This window comes from Dromiciops gliroides, chromosome 2 (assembly GCF_019393635.1).
Source record: "Dromiciops gliroides isolate mDroGli1 chromosome 2, mDroGli1.pri, whole genome shotgun sequence".
NCBI classification, from domain to species: domain Eukaryota; kingdom Metazoa; phylum Chordata; class Mammalia; order Microbiotheria; family Microbiotheriidae; genus Dromiciops; species Dromiciops gliroides.
In genome coordinates this window covers 170,955,781-170,979,903 of record NC_057862.1, presented here as the reverse complement: position 1 = coordinate 170,979,903, position 24,123 = coordinate 170,955,781, and the positions used below count along the sequence as shown (strand labels likewise).

At 36.9% G+C, this 24,123-nt stretch overlaps 1 protein-coding gene across 2 annotated transcripts in view; it reads left to right on the top strand.

The window, feature by feature from the left end:
* The first annotated feature begins 850 nt into the window (after positions 1-850).
* Positions 851-24,123, top strand: part of SLC12A1 (solute carrier family 12 member 1) — a 135,220-nt gene continuing 111,947 nt past the window's right edge. The window contains exons 1-4 of one of the 2 annotated variants that reach the window (XM_043984361.1): positions 851-957; positions 2,371-2,854; positions 20,067-20,201; positions 20,378-20,453. In XM_043984361.1, the coding sequence (XP_043840296.1) occupies positions 2,438-2,854; positions 20,067-20,201; positions 20,378-20,453 (628 nt within the window). In that variant the 5' untranslated portion in view covers positions 851-957; positions 2,371-2,437. Of the gene's footprint in view, positions 958-2,253; positions 2,855-20,066; positions 20,202-20,377; positions 20,454-24,123 lie in introns of those variants that run through there. The other variant, XM_043984362.1, reaches the window with a different exon arrangement.

The window sequence follows — 24,123 nt, the reverse complement described above, 5'->3', positions numbered from 1 at the left end:
ATCAAGTAAGAGGGGGGGAGAGAAAAAGACTCAGACAGAGAAGGTGACATGGCCCTAGTTATCCCACCAATTGTCTCTGTGACTGCTCTGCACCTGTTTCCTCACCTGTAAAATGAGGGGGGTAGGCTAAATAATCTCTAATTCTTCTTCCAACTCTGACATTCCATAAATTCTATTTTTCAGATGTACAGTTTGAACTATTTTGAATAAGCCTTAATCAGATGGTGGGGGCGAAGGCTTCCATCTGACCCAAGAGGATGCTTTAGCTTTTGTGACACAAATTTTGCAAGATGTTTTGTTGAATAAAGACAATTTGATCTTTAGACATGCCACTGGGAAGTTTATACCCTGTTATATTCTTGCTTGAAAAACTTTTTGCCCTTGGGCAGACACGTTCTCAGCTTTTATCTCCTACCTGCCCACTTCACATGCAGAGAAGAGCCAATAGCCATTGTGAGCAAAGCAAAAACACTTGAAAACACGATTCTCTAGTTACAAAGTATAGACATCATCTCTGGAAGCCTATATTTTAGTGTACATGCTGAACAAAGGGAGGTCACTGTGTAATCACTCATCTGAAATAACCTCACTCAGGAAGAAGATGGAACGCCATTCATCTACCTCCAAACAACTGAAGCGTCCCTGGTTGTTTTGTTGGAAAGTTGTGGTTACACAAACCACTTCCTGTTATGAATTAAAAGCATTTTCATTTACTTCTTTTCAGTAGGAATTAATGGTTTACTACTGGTCACTGGTTGACAGTATTTAAGCTTTGGAGTTAATGAGTGGGAGGAGCTCATGATATTATTTCTAGCCAATCCCTACATGGTCCTCCCTGAAAAGTAAGGCTCTAAACAATAAAAAGCAGGCTAGGATGATGCATGAAAGCAAAGTGTTCTTATATCCCCCGGGGATGTAGAGGCAGTTTACTTTTCACTTGAAGATTGGCCCTGTGTGGTAAGTTCACTTCTCTCGTGTACAGTTATGAATTAGCATTAGACTATTGTGTTGGACTTGTTCAACTAAGGCTAAGAAGGAAAGTAAAAGAAATCTACCAACCCAGATTTCTCTCTAGGACAATGTGGGAATACCCTAATATTATTCGAAAAACTGATAAAAATGGGCAACTGCTTTGTAAACCTTAAAGCACTAGATACATTTGCTATTATATATTTATTTCTCTGGGAATGGATTACTTCAAAGTCAAAGTTGAGATTTTTAAATAAATATATACAGGGGAAATATGATTTTTATCATTTTGAATATAGTGATCTCATCTTAGAAGTTTCTTTGAAAAACAAAATGTGGACTATTATAAAATAACATTGTTCTAAAGAAAGACTCTAATGAGATATTGTTCTCATTCTTTGGAACTATAAAAAATTATTATGTACTCCTTTCATCTCCAAGTCAAATCTCTGCCTCATAATGAAGATTGATAATATTCCATTAAAACATTCTGTAAAATGTGACTATTATACATAGATATAACATAACCATTTTATTAATTTCTGGTGATTTATTTCCTCCCCAAACACCCATATTTTTAATAAAGGCTCCACACAGTATTTGCAAAATAAACAAACAGAAAAAAGATATTTCAAATCTGGTACAAGATCTAGGGATTTGCAATAACTTGTGACATACTGAGAATGTTTTAAAATCTTGATTTATATTTTTTAAGTATTTTAAAAGCTTAATCAATTGCTAATTGAATGTATTACCAAAATATAACTGGAACAACTTTAATTACTTGGAAACATCCATTTTTAATCATAATCTTCTAAGAAGACAAATCTTTAAGAAGATTTTGATTTTAATGTTTTTCTCATTTACGGGTATCATTTTTCTTCCAACTGTACTTTTGGAATAATTATTTTTGAAGTTTCATTGATTTATTACTGTCAAAGTTTTTTAAAGTACTGTAATGAACTATTAATATATCTAGCTATTTGAGTTAAATGTTTTCTAGCCTCTACCTAATGCTCCCAGCACAAGTCAACTTCTAATGACTCCAGTGGAAATTCTGTCTGCCAAAGCAGGTCTCCAGTTATTTATTATGTGATTTAATTACCCAGGTGATTAGATTCCACAGAAAGGCAGATTTGAATAAGGAGAATGAATTTTAAATCCTGAATCCTAGGGTTCCTGGGATATTGTACTTAGAAAATTAAATTAAGTTAACCCCTACTCATTTCTGAAACTTGAAACAAACCTATTTTATGTTTTTAGTAATAGAACTGAGAACAAAGATGGTGAGGAAGCTGTTTAGAAGAGAATACTTCTAGTAACTAGGCTTCTTCTAGACTGGAAAGCCAAGCATAACCACATTCGGTTTTTGTTTTCTTTTGTTTTGGTTTTTTTGAGAAGGTAAAGGAACAGATTTTTTTGACAAACATAAAGGGGACTGCTTAGTCAGAGAAATCCACTTCAGAAGATGTCAATGAACAACTCTTCCAATGTGTTCCTGGACTCGGCCCCGAGTCACCAAAATCGCTTTCAAGTTAATGTAATTAATGAGAGCCATGAGAGCAGCGCAGCTGCTGACGGCAATCACGACCCTCCACATTATGAAGAAACATCCTTTGTTGATGAAGCCCAGAACAGATTGAGGATCAGCTTTAGGCCTGGGAATCAGGCCTATGACAATTTCCTCCAAAATGGAGAAACTGCTAAAACAGATGCGAGTTTTCATGCCTATGATTCTCATACCAACACATACTACCTACAAACCTTTGGCCACAATACCATGGATGCAGTTCCCAAGATAGATTACTATCGTAACACTGGCAGCATCAGTGGTGCCAAAATGAACAGACCTAGCTTATATGAGATACATGAACAACTTGCCAAGGTAAGTTTCAAGAAAGGTATGTAAACATCCCCAGTTACTCTTTTGCTGCCTTAAAATTGTACTTGTTTCAATTTCTAGGATGTCTGAATGACCTGGGTTTGAATTTTGTCTCTGAAGCTTCTTATCCATCAGGCCTTAGGTGAATCATTTAATCTCTCCGATCTCTAGGCATCTGATTTGTAAAATGAAGAGGTTGGACTGGCTAATCTCTTAAGATTCTTTCCAATTCCAAAACAGATTCTGCCATCCTATGGTGCTTATGCAAATGTCTAGGTAAAATGTACTCTCTGTATCCTGCTTTGAAAGACACTGAGTGCTCAGTGTTTGCTACCTTAAAAAATCCAAACTAGAGAATCCATTCATTTGCATTTATAATGTCATGGAACTCTGGTGCTTGAAGGGATCTTAGAGATCAGCTATGCCAAACCTATTATTTTATAGATGATTAAACAAGAGGCATTAGAAAGTTTAAGTGACTTGCCCAAGGTCACTCAGAAAATTAATGGCAGGTCAAGGACTAGAACCAAAGTCTCCTTACCCTCAGCCTATTTTTCTTTCCCTTACCGAAAATACAATAAAATAAGAGAACTTTAAAAACTAGGAAGGGACTCAGAGATCAGTTAGTCCAATCTCCTCATTTCACAGATAAGGAAATGTACTCAGATGATGAATATCATGTTCAAAGTGACACTGCTAGCATCATGGGCTTAAATCTGGAAGGGACCTTTAGAGAGTAGCAAAGAAGTCCATAGAAGTTGGGATCACATGGTAAACATCCAAGGCAAACTTTGAATTCAGAGCTTCCTGACTTTAAGCCCAGCTCTCTACCATCCAGATCTTCTGACTCTAAATCCAGGAATCTTTACTGATTTTTTTTCTCCCAAGTTGATGCCCCGAGGTGCCTTATCCTGTTCACAATTATGGCAAATTCAATTTCCACTTACCTTGATTCATGAATTAATCACATAGGTAACTAGGACAAGACAACGGTGCCTTTGTTTCAGGGCACCCAGATTTGGAGGGGCCTATGATTCTCATACCAACACATACTACCTAAAAACCTTTGACATGTAGTCTTTCAGCCATTTAGAAACAAAAGAGCTTACCACCTAAGTATCAAGAATAGTTAGTTAAAATAGGAAGCTATCTGATGGCATTCTCTCTTTCTCCTGCCATCAGATGAGATCCTACTAGGCCTGATCTTGGTCTAGTGTCCTAGGACTTCTGTCAACTCTCAAAGTAAGTGTCCTGGGCTTTCTTCACCCCTGTCCTCCGACTAAAATTATCCTGAACGTTTATTTCTTAACATGTGCTTGGCCACTTTTTGTCACTTGCCCAAGGAACAAAAATTTCTAACATATGGATATAGTGTTAACCCATGAGCAAATTAACTTCTTGCACATTCTCTCTCTCTCTCTCTCTCTCTCTGTATGTATGTGTGTGTGTATATATATATGCACACACATGTTTATATATACAAATGCATATATAGTTATATATAAAACAAATACTATAAAACATTTTATGTTATTATATAGTTTACATATATATATATATATATATTATATATGTGTGTGTATTTTATGTGCTTTACAGTGTTTGTTGCAACTAGTGCTATTCTCCTTAAGGATGTACTCCATATGAATATTTTGGTTAGATTTAAGGACAAAAGGGGTATTTGGCATTTTGTTTTGTTTCATTTTTCTCTTTAAAGTATTGCCTGAGGTTTCTGAGTGCACATAAAGACTTAAATGTAGCCCAATGAAATTTCAACACAGAAGCAGCAGATGTGCCTTGACATTCTATTATTTTCTCCTATATAGCTAATATGCCCAAATCTATTAGAATTCTAAGGCAGAACTTTTTCTAATTCAGTAATAAATTATCTACAGGTCAAATAAATTTCTTCTTCTGTGCCTTGTACTCAACCATCCTGGTGAACTTTTAAACTTCTTGCAGTTCTGGAATATTATTTAGATTTGAATGAATGGCATTATTTATTGAAATGGTCATTTAATAAAGTCCTATTTCTGCACATCTTCCTCCATTTAGATACTTTACTCCCTGGCTGGTGCCCAGAGCCCTTGTAGTACCCTGATTCTCCTAATTTCACTTTTCATCAGAATTTAATTTCTTTAAGCTCTTTTTGCTCCAGATCATTCTTTTTTGTTTGGTTTGGTTTTGGTTTTTTGGTGAGGCAATTGGAATTAAGTGACTTGCCCAGAGCCACACAGCTAGTAAGTGTCAAGTGTCTGATGTCGAATTTGAACTCAGGTCCTCCTGAATCCAAGGCCAGTGCTCTATCCACTGCGTCACCTAGCTGCCCCTCCAGATTATTCTTAATCAGAACCCACCAGTCCTAACCAGTCTTTTGGGTACCTGATGGGTAACTAGTTTATTTTTTTTTGTGAGGCAATTGGTGTTAAGTTGACTTGCCCAGGGTCACACAGCTAGTAAGTATTAGGTGTCTGAGGCTGGATTTGAACTCAGGTCCTCCTGAATCCAGGGCCAGTTCTCTATCCACTGTGCCACCTAGCTGCCCCTACTAGCTTATTTTTTTTAAATTAACTGTGGATTAATGCATTATCACTTCAAATAATAATTAGAAGTTAACCAAATCCTTCAATTTCTTAACCCAAAGAAATAAGGGAAATTTAGGCACAGAAGGGTAGGGAAGAGATTTTTGAGAAGGAATGCTTTGGGGAGCACTTCAATCATGCAAGTAGCTGCTACCTGCTGTGGTGGTAGCCCCTACTTCTAAAAAGACAAGAGAGGAGTCAAGATAGGAAAAAAGGCAGAAAGCTGTGAAAGGTATTGTGGAGAAATTTGCAGCCACTCAGAAGTAGAGTAAGACTGCCACCCTCCTTTGAAAAGGAACCTGGAACTCTATCCCACATTACTCCATCCCACCTTAAGGCCTGTTTTCTCCCCTAGCCTTTTAAATCCTCCTCTGTCACTGAAATTGTCATCAAAATGTCCCATTCATTTTGACCAAAAAAGAAAATCAATAAAGTTGCAATGCTCTAAAAATGAAAATGGCCAGGAAAAAAGCTTCTCATTGTTGATCATTGTGCTATCCCAGAGGCTCCATGTGGCAGTGGCAGGTTTGTAGGGAGCATAACTATTATTAAATAAATCTTCCCCCCACCAAGAATTAAGCTCTGAAGGAACCTTTGTTTAGAATTCCATCTGAATGACAGGAGAAGAAGAGGGATGCATCTGTGCTTGACAGATTTGGAGCCCATATTGTATTTCCTTTTAATACATTTCCAATTTTAGAAAAAAAAATGAGTGGCACTAAATATTTAGCTTTGACTTATAGTAAATGACTGAATTTTTATCCAGCATAAAGGAATAGCAAATGTAAATGATTGGAAAGTGGACTGGAGCCCAGTGTTCTGAATGTTAATGCTACGTTTTGTACAATTCTCCAGGTAAGTAGCTGTTGATAGAAGATTAGTTCTCAGTCATCTTGATGGCTCACCATGATTAGATCTACAACTATCTATTTAAATACCCACATTGGAAGCAGGGAGGCATGGAATCCAAATGAAGTAAAATATTTAAAATGGGCATAGATGTGCCCATTTTAAGTATTGCTGGGGATCACATGTCTCAGTCTTTCATTTCATTCTGCTTGTGAATCACTGAATACCAACAGCTCTTCATCCTTTTTTCAATTCAATCTTTGGTGGAAGAATTAATTTGGACTCTTCTTCTTTTTTTTTTAGTCAGAAGTGAAGACAGGTAAACTAATACCAGCATAAATTTAGCCCTAGAAAGATATTCAGTTCAACCCCTTTGTTTTACAGATGAAGAAACAGGGGAAAGGAAGGAAGGAAGGAAGGAAGGAAGGAAGGAAGGAAGGAAGGAAGGAAGGAAGGAAGGAAGGAAGGAAGGAAGGAAGGAAGGAAGGAAGGAAGGAAGAAAGAAAGAAACAGGGGTCTCAAGAAGCTAAGTTACTTTTCTTCTTCCTAGGGGAAGAGAAACAAAATTTCTTTTAAAAATATTTTATTGATACTCTTCTATTTTTCTTGGATCACTGTTATTTCCTACTGACAACCTCTGCCCTTCCCCATAGAACCTTCCCATGTAATAAATAACTACAAAGGGAAACAAAACAAAATTAACATTGGCTGTGTCTGAAAATATATGCCTAATTTTGTATTTCCAGTTCACCACATTTCTATCAAGAGATGGGAGGCATGGTCAAATGATTTTTCCAAAGGTTGCATGAGTAATAAGTAGCAGGATTTGAACCCAAGTCCTTTGATTCCACATGTGGCCCTCTTTGTACTGAACCAAGCTACCTAAAGCTGGGTAGACATCTTCTTCCTCATAGACTGGCACTTTAATCCTGAAGTCACTTGCTAGATACTCTCAATAAAATGAGTATAATAATTTGTTGAAATTACAAAGGCTTTATACATACATAAATGATAATTTATGCTCAAAGGCTTTGAAAGTAGAAAGCCATAGAAATGACAAGAGCTAAATAAGACTTTTCTCTCAGCTGTGTGTATTATCATTAGCATAGAGATGGGTTCAGGAATTGTGAATTCATTTATATGGGGAGTTCCCAGATAAGGAAATTCAGCCTACTAATACAGTTTGGCACCTTTTTCATAACTTATAGTCTTAGTTGCTTGAAACTGTTGTTGTTGAGTCATTTTTTCAGTCAAATCTGACACTTTATGACCCTGTTTGGGGTTTTATTAGCAAAGATACTGGTTTGCCATTTCCTTCTCCAACTCATTTTATGGATAAGGAAACTGAGGCAAACAGGGTTAAGTGACTTTGCCCAGGCTCACAGGAAGTGTCAGAAAGATGAGTCTTTCTGTTTCCAAGCCATTTGCTCTATCTACTATGTCTCCTAACTGCCCATTGCCTGGAACACTGAAATGTTAAATGACTTGTCCAAGGCCATACCTATTATATATGTAAGAGGTAGGACTTTAACCCAGGTATGTCTGGGTTTCAAGGTTTGCACTCTATCCAGCACACCATGTTGCCTTTTATCACTAGAATGCTCTGCTAAATTACCAACTCATTTCATAATAGTGCTCTTTACCCTGAATGACAGAACTTAATCTACTGGAATTTTGGAAAAAGTGATCTATAACTGTTGTATCTGAAATTTTTACAAAGTTAGGGCATATGTTAAATTATTCTAAGTGTCTAGGTCACTAAAGCCCTGCTCCATTACCACAGGGTAGTGTGAAGGTAACCTTGGATTCTTGAAGGTTAGGCCGGCAGAAAGCCAACCAGAAAGGTTCTTGTTAGGGGCCTGGTGTTTCCCAGGAATGACGTAACTTAGTTTGGAAGACTCATCACTAGGTTATCTCATGGTGATAGATTTTTTTTTTCTTTCATACAGTAATTCTCAAAGACTAAATGATAGAGAAGTGAACTCTCCACTAGTGAAAGGGGTACTCATACTGATAAAAATCACAAATCCTTGAAGTACAGATGAAAATTTAAGTCACTAGCTTCAAGGATCCCCTGTGGCTAAGAAAAGCAGCTAGTCTGTGGCCCTAGGATTTTAATTTCATTAAAATTATCCTCTCCTTCGAAGTAGTGATGCATCAAAGACTCATGCATAGATGGAAATGAGGCTTCTGAAACCTCCCGTGTTTAAAAGAAAAAATCAAGTAATTCAGATCCTAATTGTTCATTTAGGGGTTTAAACTGGAGGTACTATCCTCAGTGAGACTTTTCTACACCTGCCTTTTTAATTTCTAATGAAAGTAGAACTTCTAATGCCTATCCTCTCAATTTTTTTCTTATTCATTCATTCATTCATTCATTCACTCATTCAGCAAACATTCTCTCAATGACTATTCTATGCAAGGCATTAAATTATGCTACCAGTGATAATGACCATCTTTTTTTTGTTGCTCAGCCATTTTCAGTTGTGTCTGACTCTTCAGGACTCCATTTGGGGTTTTCTTGGTGAAGATACTACAGTGATTTGCCATTCCCTTCCCCAGATCACTTTATAGATGAGGAAACTGAAGCAAATAAGGTTAAGTGACTTGCCCAGGGTCACATGGCTAGTAAGTGTCTGAGACTTTGAACTTAGGAAGATCAGTCTTCCAGACTCCAGGGTAGAACTCTATCCACTGTGCCACCTAGCTGCTCTGAGTCATCTATTAAAACACAATTCCCTACTGCTAGGGCTAACCATGAAACATTAGCAGTAAAATGATCACCATTTCAGGTACCCTTTCAAAGTAAAATTATAATAAAAAGAAGCATTTGTTATGATAATTTCCTCAATACAACTTATATTTTTTATATCGTATAGGACTTTAGCAGGAGTAGTACAAAAGTGTTCAACAGCCAACTGGGGCCTGAACCAGATTAAAATGAAATTGGGAAATAGTTGACAAAGTAAAAATATAATAAAACAATACATTTTGATAAAATAAATAAATATACAATAGACTATAGATGATATTAATATGCGGTTTTCTAAGTCAATATATGGCCATAGGGATCCTTACATAGCATTTTAGTGGCCTCATTTCTGAGCTTGACATCATTGGCTGTAGTGAATAGAGAAACAGATATGAAGCCAGGAAGACCCTCCTCAGATTCACCTTAGATGTGTGATAATGAATAAGTTGCTTACCTGTAAAATGGAGATAATAATAGCACCTCATTCAAGAAGTTGTTGCAATGATCAAATGAAGTCATATATGTGAAGTTCTTTCTAAACAGTAAGTGATATACAAATATTAGCTGTTATTTTCACCCTGATTTCATCCATGTAGGGAGCTACCCATGAGGACACTTCCTTTATGTAAGAAGAACGACAACTATTCTGTAATAGATATTAGGGAGTTCCCTGAGGGTACTGAGGGGTAAAATGACTTGTTCTGAGTCATGTAGTCAGGATGAATCAGAGATGGGACTTGAAGCCAGGTCATCTTGATTCTCAAGTTAGGCTTTCGGTATATCACACTGTCTCTTACGCTAAAGTAATATACTACACTATAAAATAGAAATCATATCCAGAAAAAATAAAATGTCATTCCAATCAACATTTTGAGAAAATTAATGTAAATGCTTCAAAAGTCAAGAGACATATTCAAATTAAAACATTAATATTATTAAGGTGATTAACAGGACACAGAATGACAAAAAAGTTGACTGTTACATAGTTTCATGGATCGATTACATTTTTAGGTTCCTGGTTATTAGAGAATGAAAATTATTTGCCACTAATAGCTTTAAGAGTGAATCCCAGTGGCCCTGTTTCTAAGCAGTACATACATATGTATATACATATATACATGTGTATACTTATCTATATGTGTACACATACATGTATATACGTGCATGTATACATAAATGTATATGTATATATGTACATGTATATGGGTGAACACACATGGCTATAGATTTAGAGATAGATAGATAGATGATAGATAGATAGATAGATAGATAGATAGATAGATAGATAGATAGATAGATAGATAGATAGAGATGAATACATGTAGGAGCCCACATGCCAGGTTAGGGAATTAAATCATATCTCACTACACAGGAGGCCCCACTTCATTTCTCATCCTTTGGCCCACACAACATTGTCATTTGTCCTGTTAAATTAAATGTTTTGGTCTCAATCATTGCCATGAGTCAGCATTTATTCAGTACTTACTCTCACATGGTAAAAATGAGTTGAATTCGTGTAATCTTTCTCATAATATTTTACAATATTAGACAAATTAGATTGATCTGGACAGACAAAAAGTATATAACCAAGCTGGCAAACACTGAACACATGACTCAGGGCATTAAATATTTAAATTCTTTAGGAGCAAAGGGGTAAGCACTTTTGCTCCCACTTTGGAAAATATACTCTCCTCAACTGCCCTAGAGTTTAAATCTAGAAACATTTTATTTGGATTGGGGATAGCAGGGGAAAAAAGGAACAATCTGAAATCCAATAAAATATGAATTTACATCAATATTATGGATAACTTTAAAAGTCAGAGAAGACTAAAAAGTACAGCAAAACTATATGATATAGCCAAAATCTAAATTTAAGCAGGCTCCACTTATAGAAATCCATACTAATGCCAGCTAGAGTTTCCAAGTAATTTTCCAAGGTAGTCCCTTAAAGAACTTACTGCAGTAATAGAGCCTTTGGAAAGAAAGGAATGTAACAAGGACCTCCTATTAGTAAGCATTCAGTGCACAACAAAGTGGAAAGAGCAAGGAGTTTCCACAAAGATGCTTTAGAGCATCATCAAATGCTGGACTTAGAAAAGAACCCTAGAACTTGTTCAATTTAACCTTATTCTCGTTTTACAAATGAGGACTCTAAGGATCAGAGGGATTAAGTTACCAAGGTCACATTGGTAATTAGTGAAAGAGCTGGTTCTAGAAACCAAGTCATCAGTCCACTACACTCTTAAAATCAATTCTTATTGCTCTGAACAACACGATATTAACTTCAAGTCCAGAGGATTAAAGATGAAGCATACCGCCTACTAGGGAAGTGATGGCTTAAAATACAGAATGAGACGTACATTTTTGGACATGACTAAGTGTGAATCTGTATATTTGTTTCAACAGGATTTTCCCCCTTTTTTATCATTCAATTCAACATTTATTAAGTATCTACTATATAGGGAAAGATAATAAATGCTTATAAAAATAAATAATTTTTAAAAGAAAAAAACAGGGGGCAGCTAGGTGGCGCAGTGGATAAAGCACTGGCCCTGGATTCAGGAGTACCTGAGTTCAAATCCGGCCTCAGACACTTGACACTTACTAGCTGTGTGACCCTGGGCAAGTTACTTAACCCTCATTGCCCCGCAAAAAAAAAAAAAAAAGAAAAGAAAAAAACATATAATATGTTGATCACTGTGTCAGGCTCTGGGGATACCAATACCAATAATGGAACAAAATTTACACTAAGCTTACGTTCAAATGGTGGATGCAATTATATGTGTGTGTGTGTTTGTGTATAGTACTATATATATGTGTGTGTGTGCATGTATATGTATATGTATATATTATATATGTACATGCACACACATATATGGCATAAATATTAAAATATGTATATATAAGGCAATTAAATACAAAGTAGTATCAAAGGGAGGGCACTAGCAGTTGGGAGGTTCAGGAAAGGTTCCAAGGCAGAAAATCTGCTAAAGCTGCATCTTAAAGGAAGAGAAAGACTCTTCAAGTTGGAGGTAAATAGAGAATGAATTCTAGGAATATAAAAAAGCCAGAACAAAGGCCCAGAAACTGGAGATAGAGTATCATTTGTGAGTGACAGAGAAAAGACCATTTGGCTGGGTCACAGAATGCTGGAGGGGGAGTGATGTCCAATGATGCTGGAAAGATAGGTCTGGGCCAAGATGTTAAGTGCTTAAAAAGCTAAACAGAGGAGTTTACATTTTATCTAAAGGCAAAAGGGAGCCACTAGAGTTGATTGAATAGGATGGTCACATGGTCACAATCTGCCCTTAAGGAAAATTTCTTTGATAGCTGTGCATTGGACAGACTGCAAGAGTAAGAGATTCAGATTCAATCACTGTATTTTATTAGATTAGGACAATCTGTTGAATTTTTCTGCCTCAGTATCCCCATTTCTAGGTTTTAGATCAGACTAGAACTTTCCCTCTCTCTCAGGGGTGTTATGAAAATTTCACAAATCTCCGAAACTATTTTTTCTTTTTGGAGTGGACCTATGATTTCAAGACAAAAATTATATTTGATAAATGGAAACTATCATCTTTTGGAACTTAGATATTTACCTTTACCCTAAGGATATCTACCGAGATAGAAAGTTATTTCCTTTGGGTCTAGCCATCACACTATGCACTAAATAAAATCAAATAATTATTTTACCATTCTTCTTTTGTTGATTCTTCATTATGATTACCCTCTCTTGGGAAAATCATTATGAATTGTGTGAAGTAGATGTTTAACTATTCAGAAAAGGTATAGAAAACCTTTTATCCGATACAATTTGGATTTTTAGAATGCACTTTATTTTACCTCCTGAGTGTCTTTAATGCACAGGTAAAACTCTTGGTAAATAAATAATAGTTCCCTAAAGCTAAACAATTTAAAATGCATTTATGGAAGGTTACGGGCCATCATTTATGGTAATAGAGTGTGAAGAAACAAATTAATTCAAAGTACTAGGAAATAACTGGTTTTAAGTGGCAGTGACAAAACTTTCTGAGTTTTTGCCTTTGAGACTTGAGTCATCTAAACCTACCCTGGCCCAGAATCTTTAGGTCTAGTGAGCATCTTATTACCTGTGACTCCCCTTATCCCATCTTAAAGGAAAATGGTCACAGTTCTCTTTTGATTCTCAAGGAAATTGAGAGAAACTTGGTGTTGCTTTGCTCTGTGAGAAGTATGGATTTTTTGGGGGGTTGTTTTATAAAAAATATAAGGGCAGCTAGGTGGCGCAGTGGATAAAGCACCAGCCCTGGATTCAGGAGAACTTGAGTTCAAATCTGGCCTCAGACACTTGGCACTTACTAGCTGTATGACCCTGGGCAAGTCACTTAACCCTCATTGGCCCCCCCAAAAAACACACACACACACACACGCGCACACACACACATATATGGGGGGGATATATACATACATATACACACATATGTGTGTGTGTGTGTGTGTGTGTGTGTGTATGATCGCATTCAATTCCCTCTACAACACTGGTAGGTAGGTAGAGTAGTATTGTTTTCCCATTTGACAGATGAAAAAAATCAGAGCCTAAAAAGGTTCAGTGTCTTGAGAAAAATCCACACTGAGTTAGTGGCAAAGTCAAAACTATAGCACAAGTTTCCTAACTCCTAGTCCAGTGATCTTTTCACTGAACCAAAAGAATGAGAAAATTCAGAATAGATCTTTATCCCATTCTGTAAAGTTTTCTGATATACTGGTATATTGAGTAAAAGATATATACTAAAGAAATTACTTGGAAAAGAAAATTCTATTAAGAGAAAAATAAAAACAAACAAACAAAAAACCCCAAACATCTTTATTATGAGTGATGGTTCTCTGAGGGGAGAGAGAGGGAGGGATGGGGGAGGAATTTGGGCCACGTAAAAATAAAAGATTAAATTTTTTTTTAAAATAAATTACTGTTCTTTTTTTTTTTTAAGTGAGGCAATTGGGGTTAAGTGACTTGCCCAGGGTCACACAGCTAGTAAGTGTCAAGTGTCTGAGGCCGGATTTTGAACTCAGGTCCTCTTGAATCCAGGGCCAGTGCTTTATCCACTGTGCCACCTAGCTGCCCCTCTTTTTTTTTTTTAACTGAGGAATTAGAAGTTGAACACACCCATCCAAAGGAGAAATGACCAAATGTTTACACTATTTGGAATGATTAAAAAAGCAGATTATTTTCTTAAACTTTTGGGGGGCCATATTTACAAGATGTCATTTGTATGATGTTCTAGTGATAAATTCAGGAATTTGTTAACTATGACCAGGAAGAATATTCACTGGGACAAAAACATTCATTTATAGGTTAATTTTATTTAAGTTATATAGTACTTAAACTTAAATGAATTTACTGTGGAAGGAGAAAATAGTTCACAATTATTGGGATTCTTATTAATCAATATCTTAGTACTAATTACCAGCTGAGTTCATTTCAAGGCAGGTAACTTTCTTAGACTGAATCCCCAAGTACAGATTTTTCAGTCTAAAAACTTGGGTTCTATTCACAATTCAGCCATAAATAGATTAGTGACTTTAGCTCTGAACCCCCAAATCCAACCAGGGACAGAAAATGCCCTCTGCCTGAATGAACACAGCTGGTGAATAACTGGCAGGATCTTGATCAATGGGAGCATCAAAAATATAACACCATTTCCCTTCTCCAAATAAGTCAAAAGAATGACAATGTCAGTTGAAAGTTCCTACAAATCAACACTTCAACACCATGGGGATCTTTCACAGTTACTGTTTAACAAATTTCTCAATTTCTTTCATTTGTGGAATTCAAAGTTTAAATCTGGAAGCTGGAAGTACCAGTTATAGGATCTAAATATAGGATCTAAGTCTATGGATTTAGAGCATTTTACAGCTGAGAAAACTGAGCTCCAGAAAGGACTTAATCCCTGGAATCTGCTAAGTCCCCTCTAAAAGAAAATCAGAACTTTCAGTGGCTCCCACATTATTCCAAACAATATTCATGCTTTAAACTAGAAATAAAAATGCACACAGCCAGGCAGCCCATCAGGAATGGTTTTGTTTCTCATGTTTTGGTATCTACATATCAGTTGAGATATAAATCTTGGAGTTAGGAAGATCTGAGTTCAAATCTAGTCTCAAATACTTATCTGTGTCATCCTGGGCAAGTCATTTAAGCTCTGCTTTGCCTCAGCTTCCTCAACTGTAAAAGGAGGAGAAAATAGCACCTTTCTCTCAGGGTAGTTTTGAGGATCAAATGAGATAGTATTTAGAAACACACACACACACACACACACACACACACACACATAAACACATACACCTTAGCACAGTACCTGACACATGTCAGGTACTACACAAATGCTTATCCTCTCCCTCCCTCAAACTGTGACAATATGAAGTCAGACAGGCAATGTGGCAAGATGGATAAAAGGATGGTCTTAGAGTCAGGAAGACCTGAGTTCAAGTTTTGCCTTTGACATACTGGCTATGAACCTTAAGCCCTAGGAAGCTTTTCAGTGTCCTAGACAGCTAAGATACCAAATTACACAAGAACTAATGATCTGTATGGAAGAGGGGATTTCCACACAACTCCAGAACCATACACCTCCCCTGCCCCCCAATTATGAAGATAACTTTCAATAATGTGTGCTAGTAAGAAACAGAAATAGTATCAACAAGGGAGATCCCAGGTAATCAATAAACTTAATTTCTTTTTCTTTTTCTTCCTTTTTTTTTTTGGAAAAGAGAGGGTTGCAAATCTATTTTATTGGTGTAGGCAGCCCTCTCTACTACCAATGCAGCTCCAAATGCTTAATTATAACTATTTATTTCAGCACTTCCTCACCCAACCAAACCTTTTTATCAGTGTGGCCAAGTTGAAAAATTAATGATTTTGAATTTCACTTTTTTCCCCTTCTCTATCTGCCCTTTAACAGAGGGGTCAATAAACAGAGTGATACAAGAAGAACAGGAAAGGAAACAAGAGGTCCTTCAATACTAGACTACAATGATGTAGACTTTGAATCCTTTAAATAATCCTTTAACTATTCAAATATCAAATATTTATTTAAATATTTGGTAAATGACAATGCAAAGATCGTGAGAAGAACAAAAGAACAGGCATCCATGGGGGAAAAGGAAAGAAAGCTTGGGAAAAGCAGGGGACTTTTTTTTTTTTTTGGTGAGGCAATTGGGGTTAAGTGACTTGCCCAGAGTCACACAGCTAGTAAGTGTCAAGTGTCTGAGGTTGGCTTTGAACTTAGGTCCTCCTGACTCCAGGGCTGGTGCTTTATCCACTGTGCCACCTAGCTGCCCCTCCCAAACTTATTTTTTTAATTAAAAATTTTTTTTTTTTTTTGCGGGGTAATGGGGGTTAAGTGACTTGCCCAGGGTCACACAGCTAGTAAGTGTCAAGTGTCTGAGGCCAGATTTGAACTCAGGTACTCCTGAATCCAGGGCCGGTGCTTAATCCACTGCGCCACCTAGCCGCCCCCCTCCCAAACTTTTTAATCTGGTTCATGCTACAATAGGATTATTGGGGGCCATGTTTTGGACATATCTACTCTAGATCATAAAGTAGCAACCATTCATCTGCAGAATGAGAGTTGAACTAGATGGTCTCTGGTGTACCAAGTCTGTATCACTTAGAACAATCTCCACCTTTAAGGTTAGCCAGGAGTAAATATGGTAATGGCCATCTATTCCACATCACAGGGGCCAAAGGTAGAATGTACAATGGATACAGAGGTAACAGTAGTAATGTACCTAGACTCTCTCAGAATAAAGATCCATTAGAAATATTAACTTGCAATTTAGCATCCTTGTTCAGTGTGAATTGAGACAATAAGTTTGTAAAATAATAAGATTTTTGAAAGGGGGGGTGGAACTGATGAGAAATCATCGAGGATGGTGAATTGCTTGTTCTCAAGATTGCCACTCAAAGAAAATATATGTTATTTGTCCATAAAGATTGCCCTGGATTCTTAAAACACAGAGTAATTGCTTTTAGGGAGGTGATCCACTCTGTAGGGCTTATTCAAGCATTCCAAATGCCTGTGTGCATTCTTCAGGTGCCCTTTAGGCCAAATTAATTCAAGGACATTTAGAATCATAATTTTTTTTTTACCTAAAAGAGACAAAAAAGAATAGTTCTTAATATGATGGCAATTGAGATATTTTTCCTCACTGGATAAAGAAGGCAGATATTCATTACATCAGTGACTAACTTCTTATTTTCTGCTACTTGGACAAATAAGAGCTCTAAACTATGAGAAAATCCCTTTCCTGCTCAGCTAGTTTGCCCAGGAATCATGAGACTCTAAAGAAGCTTGTGGAGTATTATTAGTGAGTCCAACTACTTTCAGGCAAAAGTGTCAAGGTCAGATCTGAGAGGTGTTTCCCTTGAAATGATATTAACATCTTGCTTTTGTATGTTTTGTTTTTTTCAGGACACTTTTACATATGTTATTTCATTTTAGCCTCAGAAAGCCCATGAATTAAGTAGGGCAGGTAGTATCCTCATTTTGTAGCTGAAGAAAGCAAGCCCTAGAGAGGTTAAATAAATTGCCTAAGGCAAGGAGACCAGATGTCCTACATTTGGCTGCACACTTCTGGATTTCAAATTCCTGTCACTCCTAATGTGCCCCCAAAATGTCCCTTCATGACCCTCACTTGGTCATTACCCTTCCTTCTCTTTTTTTTTCTTTTGTGTCTCTTTTCCTTTCTTTCTCCCTAGACCTCCTTGGCCCTGCCATCTTAAAAACAAGAATCACATTTATTTAATAAAGTATAGCCCAATTTATGCTTTCCAGAAAAATTTCACAGTAACACCTGTTAACAGACTCTACCTACTCTGTTCTCATTCATCTTTCCTTGGAAACTCAGGAAATTGACACATAAGGCTGTATACCCCCAAGAGGTAACTTTTCTCCACTTAGTAGCCAAAAGATGACAGATTCACCAGAGTTAATCCCTGGATTCTAAATTGGCATATTTGAAATTATGTCACTTTAGAGCAGGGCTTCTTAAACTTTTTCCATTCACGACCTCTTTTCGCCTGAGAAATTTTTATGCAACCCTGAACATATAGGTATATTTTTAAATATATATATATGTGTGTGTGTGTGTGTGTGTGTGTGTGTGTGTGTGTGTGTGTGTATGTGTATATATATACATATATGAGTATATATAACCTTTTTTGCATATAAATGCCAAATTTTTTGTGATCCCCACATTCTTCTACACAGCCCCATATGGGGTCACAACCCACTGTTTAAGAAGCTTTGCTTTAGAGCAATATACATTTTTTTTTGGTGGGCCAATAAGGGTTAAGTGACTTGCCCAGGTTGTGTCAAGTGTCTGAAGCTGGATTTGAACTCAGGTCCTCCTGAATCCAGGGCTGGTGCTTTATCCACTGCACTACCTAGATGCCCCCACAATATACATTTTTGTTTGGTTTTTTTGTTTGTTTGTTTTTGGTGGGGCAATGGGGGTTAAGTGACTTGCCTAGGGTCACACAGCTAGTAAGTGTCAAGTGTCTGAGGCCAGATTTGAACTCAGGTCCTCCTGAATCCAGGGCCAGTGCTTTATCCACTGTGCCACATAGCTGCCCCTTCACAATATACATTTAATGAGGAAAAACTAGAGTGGTATGAGAAAGCACATTGGACTAGCAATCAAATAATCTAGGTTCTAATAATTAATAATAACAATTGCTAACATTTATATAATAATTTAAGGTCTGCAAAATGGCTTGCTTATACAAAATCCTCTGGTATTCCAAGTACTTAACAAACTAGCACCTACCAGTTTCCAGTTTTCTTATGCTTTCCTGCCCTCCATGCATTCTATGATACAGCTACAGTGGTCTACAATAAGAATCTTGATTTCCCTCAATCTGTGCCTTTTTCTAGACTGTTTCCATGCCTGTAATGCCTTCCTTCCTTATTTTCCATTCCAAGTTATCATGGCTTCCTTCAAGAATCTATACAAATTCTACATTCTGCAGAAAGTCTTTTCTGGTCGTGTTTCATGCCCCACCCCCACCCCTACCCCCACCCACACTTAGTCCCTTCTCTCTAAGAAGGGAATTTTTTCTGACACACTGGCTTTCCCCAAAGTCTTAGTGCATTTTAAAGTTAATAGCTTTAATAGCTTAAAAATGCTAATAGCTTAGAACTGCACTAAGACTTTGGGCGCACCCTGTATAGGTAGATAACCTCCATTGATACTAAACACCTCTTGTATGTATATAGTCATTTGCAAGTTGTCCCCCCCATTAGAATGTGAAGTTCCTTAAGAGCAAGGACTGTGTGTTTGCCTTTCTCTGTATTCTTGGAGTTTAGCACAGTGCCTGTCACATAGCAAGTGCTTAATAAAATTGGTTGAATGACTGAATGATATGTAGCATCTCACTGGATCCTTACAACCTTGTGAGATATCTGCTGTCATTTCCATTTTAGAAACGAGGAAACTGAGGCTGAGAAGTTACATCACTTGTACAGTATCATACAGCTAGTAAGTAACTGAGGCAGGATTTGAGTTCAGTTCTTTCTGACTCCATTTACCAGCTATATGACCTTGCAGAAATCACTCAAACTCTTGAGGCCTTAGTTTTTTCATCTCTAAAATGGGGATAATAACACCAGTCTCACCTAACTTCATAGGGTTCTTGTGAAAAAGAAAAGAAAGCACACAAAAACACTTTGAAAATCATGAAGAAAAACTATGTAAATGTTAGTTATTGTTATTATTTTTTTTGAGTGGCAGAGTTGGGACCAGGGGCTAGAGTTTTCTCAATGCCAAGTCCAAGACATTACACAGTCTCTATTCTATTCACTGAGAAGTCTAAAAACAAGCACTTAGCTTCTGTGTGTAGCATACAATACATTACAAAAGTGGCTAGAAAAAGAATTATTTTTCCTTTCTTCTAAAGGTATGTGTCAATTGGTGTTGTATGCCTTTGATCCTTTCATGGAGGAACTTGTTCCTTGACTAAACAATATATTTTTGTCATGTGTAAAAAATGTAGAACGTGGCTGTGACCCCGGGCTCCGCTGACAGAGTTGCTAATGGAGATGGAATGCCTGGTGAGGAACTAACCGAAAACAAAGAGGAAGACCCTAATGCAGGCACTGTGAAGTTTGGATGGGTGAAAGGTGTGCTGGTGAGAAAACTCTGTGTTCTATGAAAAGTCAGTGGGCTATTTTAATAAACTAAGTGTTAATATGGCTTGGAAAAGACAATCCTCCATTTTTATTTTTATTTTTTACCATAGTCACTTTGTCCCAGTCTCCCTTCAGCACTCTGTTGATAAGAGATCTCTGTCCCTCTAATCCACAGGTGAGATGCATGCTGAACATCTGGGGTGTGATGCTTTTCATTCGCCTCTCCTGGATTGTAGGGGAAGCTGGAATCGGTAGGCATTTTTTCCCAAGCATAATTTTTCATCAGTGTCAATGATAAACCCAATTTGCAACATTTTTTTCACTATTAATGCTGAATGTGAAATGAGAGGGGAAATCATTTACACCTGGGGCCCTTTTTGTGTCTTTGACAGTGTTTGTCAGAAGGGGAAAAAGGAGAAAAATTAACCCTTGTCAAACTGGAATTTTCCACACTGCTAACCAAGTCAGTGCTTGGGTGAACATATATTCTTTGAAAGTTTAAAACAGAATGAACGCATATATGTATACACACATATACATATATAGACAGATACATTTATGGCTACATATTCACATATGTATATATATATATATGGACATAAATATTGCATTTCAGCTAACTAGATGTCTATATATTCTCAAATAAATACATCTCTATATACCTATATAACTAATAGGTAGCATTTAGATAGTGCTCTAATGCTTCCAAAACACTACTAAAAATCTCTTAATTTTCACAACAGCCCTAGAAGATAGGCATTATTCTTCTCCTCACTTTACAGATGGGGAAACTGAGACAGACAAAGGTTTAATGATTTGCCAGGGTCACACATATAGTATCTGACGCTGGATTTTAATTCAGGTCTTCCTGACACCAGCTCCAGCATTCTATATACTACACCATTCATCATAGACCATACATACACCCTTCATCGTAGAACATACATGCATACTACATTCATACATACATTCATACTACATTCTACTACACTCATACTACATTCATGCATACTATACCATTCATCATAGAACATATATACATGACTATGCAGTGACATTTCCTAAAATCAAAACAAAAAATTGAAGACTATGGTTTGGGGAAAGAAGAGGAGGTCAGTGAAAAGCTGATCTGATTTTAGTGAAAAGGTTGAATTATATCATTTTTTTTTTGGAGAAATGCAACCTCATTACTTTCAGGTACAGACAGTAACAGTAATCAAGGTTAACAAAGTACTACCAGATAAAGGTCCTGGTTGAGTAACTTTAATGACCAGATAATAAGCATTTATAACTAGTATATTGTTTGGATGCTTCCAATGACACCAAAGAGATCTAAGAGGGCTTGAAAAGTTTAGTTTGCTTTCTTCAATTGACTATCTTATGTACCCTACTCTATCACTCAACAAAACCCTTTTCTGTCGATAGCAGATAAGTAAACTTTAGTCAGGGGCAGATGGGTGATGCAATGGATAGAGGGGGCCTGGAGTTAGGAAAATCAGAATTCAAATCTGGTCTCAGACATTAGCTGTGTAACCCTGGGCAAGTCACTTTATCCCATTTGCCTCAGTTTCTTAATCAGTAAAATGAGCTTGAGAAGGAAATGGCAAACCACTATAGTACCTTTGCCAAGAAAATCCCAAATGGGGTTAAGAGGAGTAGGACACAACTGAAAGCACTGAACAATAAAAACTTTAGTCCACAAACTCAGAATAAGTGGAATCTAAGGTGATGGTTTTGTTGCACTTACATCTATAAAATACAGGATGGATATACCTTATTAGAGGAATGAACAATTAGTGTTTGATAGTCTTCTAGGGGTTCCAGCTTAGAACCTTTTCTAACAGCGTATCATTATCTAGCCACTTTCCAATTCAGGATGTAGTTGATCATTAGTTTTTACCACCATTCCTCAACACATACACATATTCAGAACCACCCAAAGACTTACCCAAAAGAGCAAGAGGCAAGTTGTTGTCCAGAAATGGAGCCAAATCACATAGTTTTCCATGTTTCCTGTTTGGCAATAGCCCAGTTCCTGACAAAGGGCTGCTTGCTGGTTTTATGATGCATAGCAAATGAATGCTTACTGCCACAGGGCCCAAGATAAGTAGATGCCGTTCCATGGAAAATCTGCATCTTAATATTGCCAAGTTTTTTGCTCTAGGGTTTCATGCGAAATTAGTTTTTTAAGGGCAGTTTAGTAACTTACTGAGATCATCAAGAAACATTACTTTGTTTGGAGGTGTGAGAGTAGCCAAGGGCAAGAGTAATTCTTTTTAATGTAACTTATTTAACATCCATATGTTTGGGTAATCATCTGAACTTTAATCAGATCTTACATTACCCTTTGCAGTCATTTCCCTTTACATGTCTAGAGTAAAACTGTGATTCCCTAAGAATAGTATTCACTGCTAAACTGTTTATTACACAACTAGATTTTTGTGTTATTGTAGTATGAAGCTTTTACTTAAGTAGTTAAATCAGACTTGAATAGGTGTCCAGTGGGCTTTTCCTTTAAACATCTTTGGTTTGGATATAAATAAATTCTCAAAGAGGTCACTTTAGTGAGCAGTTAAAACTTATTATGGTATAGGCTACTTTGACTTTTTAGTAGTTATTTCCATGAACTGAAAGTTAAATGAGTTGGTTAAGTCATCCTCTGGGTCCCATTTGTATTCTCTTTACTTGGATAGACAAAAGGAAAGACAATTATTTTGATTCAGAATCCATTCTGGGCAGAGACCTGAATAAAATGCCCAGATACTTGGAAGAAGTAGAAATGGAACTGACCAATGGTAATGTTAGAAGCAGCATTTCTTTGGAAATCACATGAGAGTAGTCAAGGGAAATTCTCTTGGCTCCTAAAATGATAAAATATTTCAGATGGAAATCCTACCTACTGCTTGTCCCCTTTTCTGCCCTAGAGACCTTAGCTTGGGGCATGACAGGGCCTTAAACAGGTATGCTTCTGATGTGAGGCTATATTGCCCTATTTAGCTTCTCCCAAAGGTCTGACTGAAGCTAAAACTGACAAGGGTAAAATGGTCAGCCTCTGACTCTGAAAGTTCATCTTGTTTTTGTCTTTATGTTCCTTCTGTGTACCCTTCTGAAAGGCCATGGTCAGAGATTCCACCATTTCTCTTCATCGCCTATCAGTCAAATAATCTCTCAACAATAAAGTCTGGCAACCATCTCTATTGAGCCTTCTCTTGATGTAGGACATTAAGCCACAAGCAGGATTAGCCTGGAAGATGCTAGGAGCCAGGTGAAATGACTTTACCACCTAGCCACTGTGTTCTTACTGTGCCTCAGCTGAGTTGGGCAAAGCATTTCTCTTCCCTACAAAACACCCCGCACAGGTGTCTTCTGATAAATGGGTATTATAGATGGATATTTTCTTTTTTTTATCACTTTTCACCCAGAAAGAATTCTACTAAAGGTAAGAATTCTAAGGAAATCAGCTAGTAGAGTATTATAATATTATCAACATATACTTATAGTAAGAATGATCTGTAATATTAAATATATTTCTCCTTAATTATGTAACAAAATGGTTATAGAGTCTTTTACGTAGTAGTTACTTAATAAATATTTATTACATTGAATCTGGAATGTGTGTATATCTGATATCCAAACAAATCAAAATCTAGATATGGCACACAAAATTAATCAGTCCATAGCTTTCCAGCACTTGGTCAATTATAAGAATCACATTCCCATTTTGATCAGCCAGCATTGTTGGCTTATCATGGGCATACTGACATCATATCATTGTGTTTCCTGGTCCCCACCCCCATCACTATTAGGAGTAGGAAACAAGAGGGGGAAATATTTTGAGAACATTTCTCATCCAGGTTTTTAGACCTGAGTCCTAAAAAGTTCGGTTCTCCCATGATCACTGTAGACCTGTTGGAGTTTATG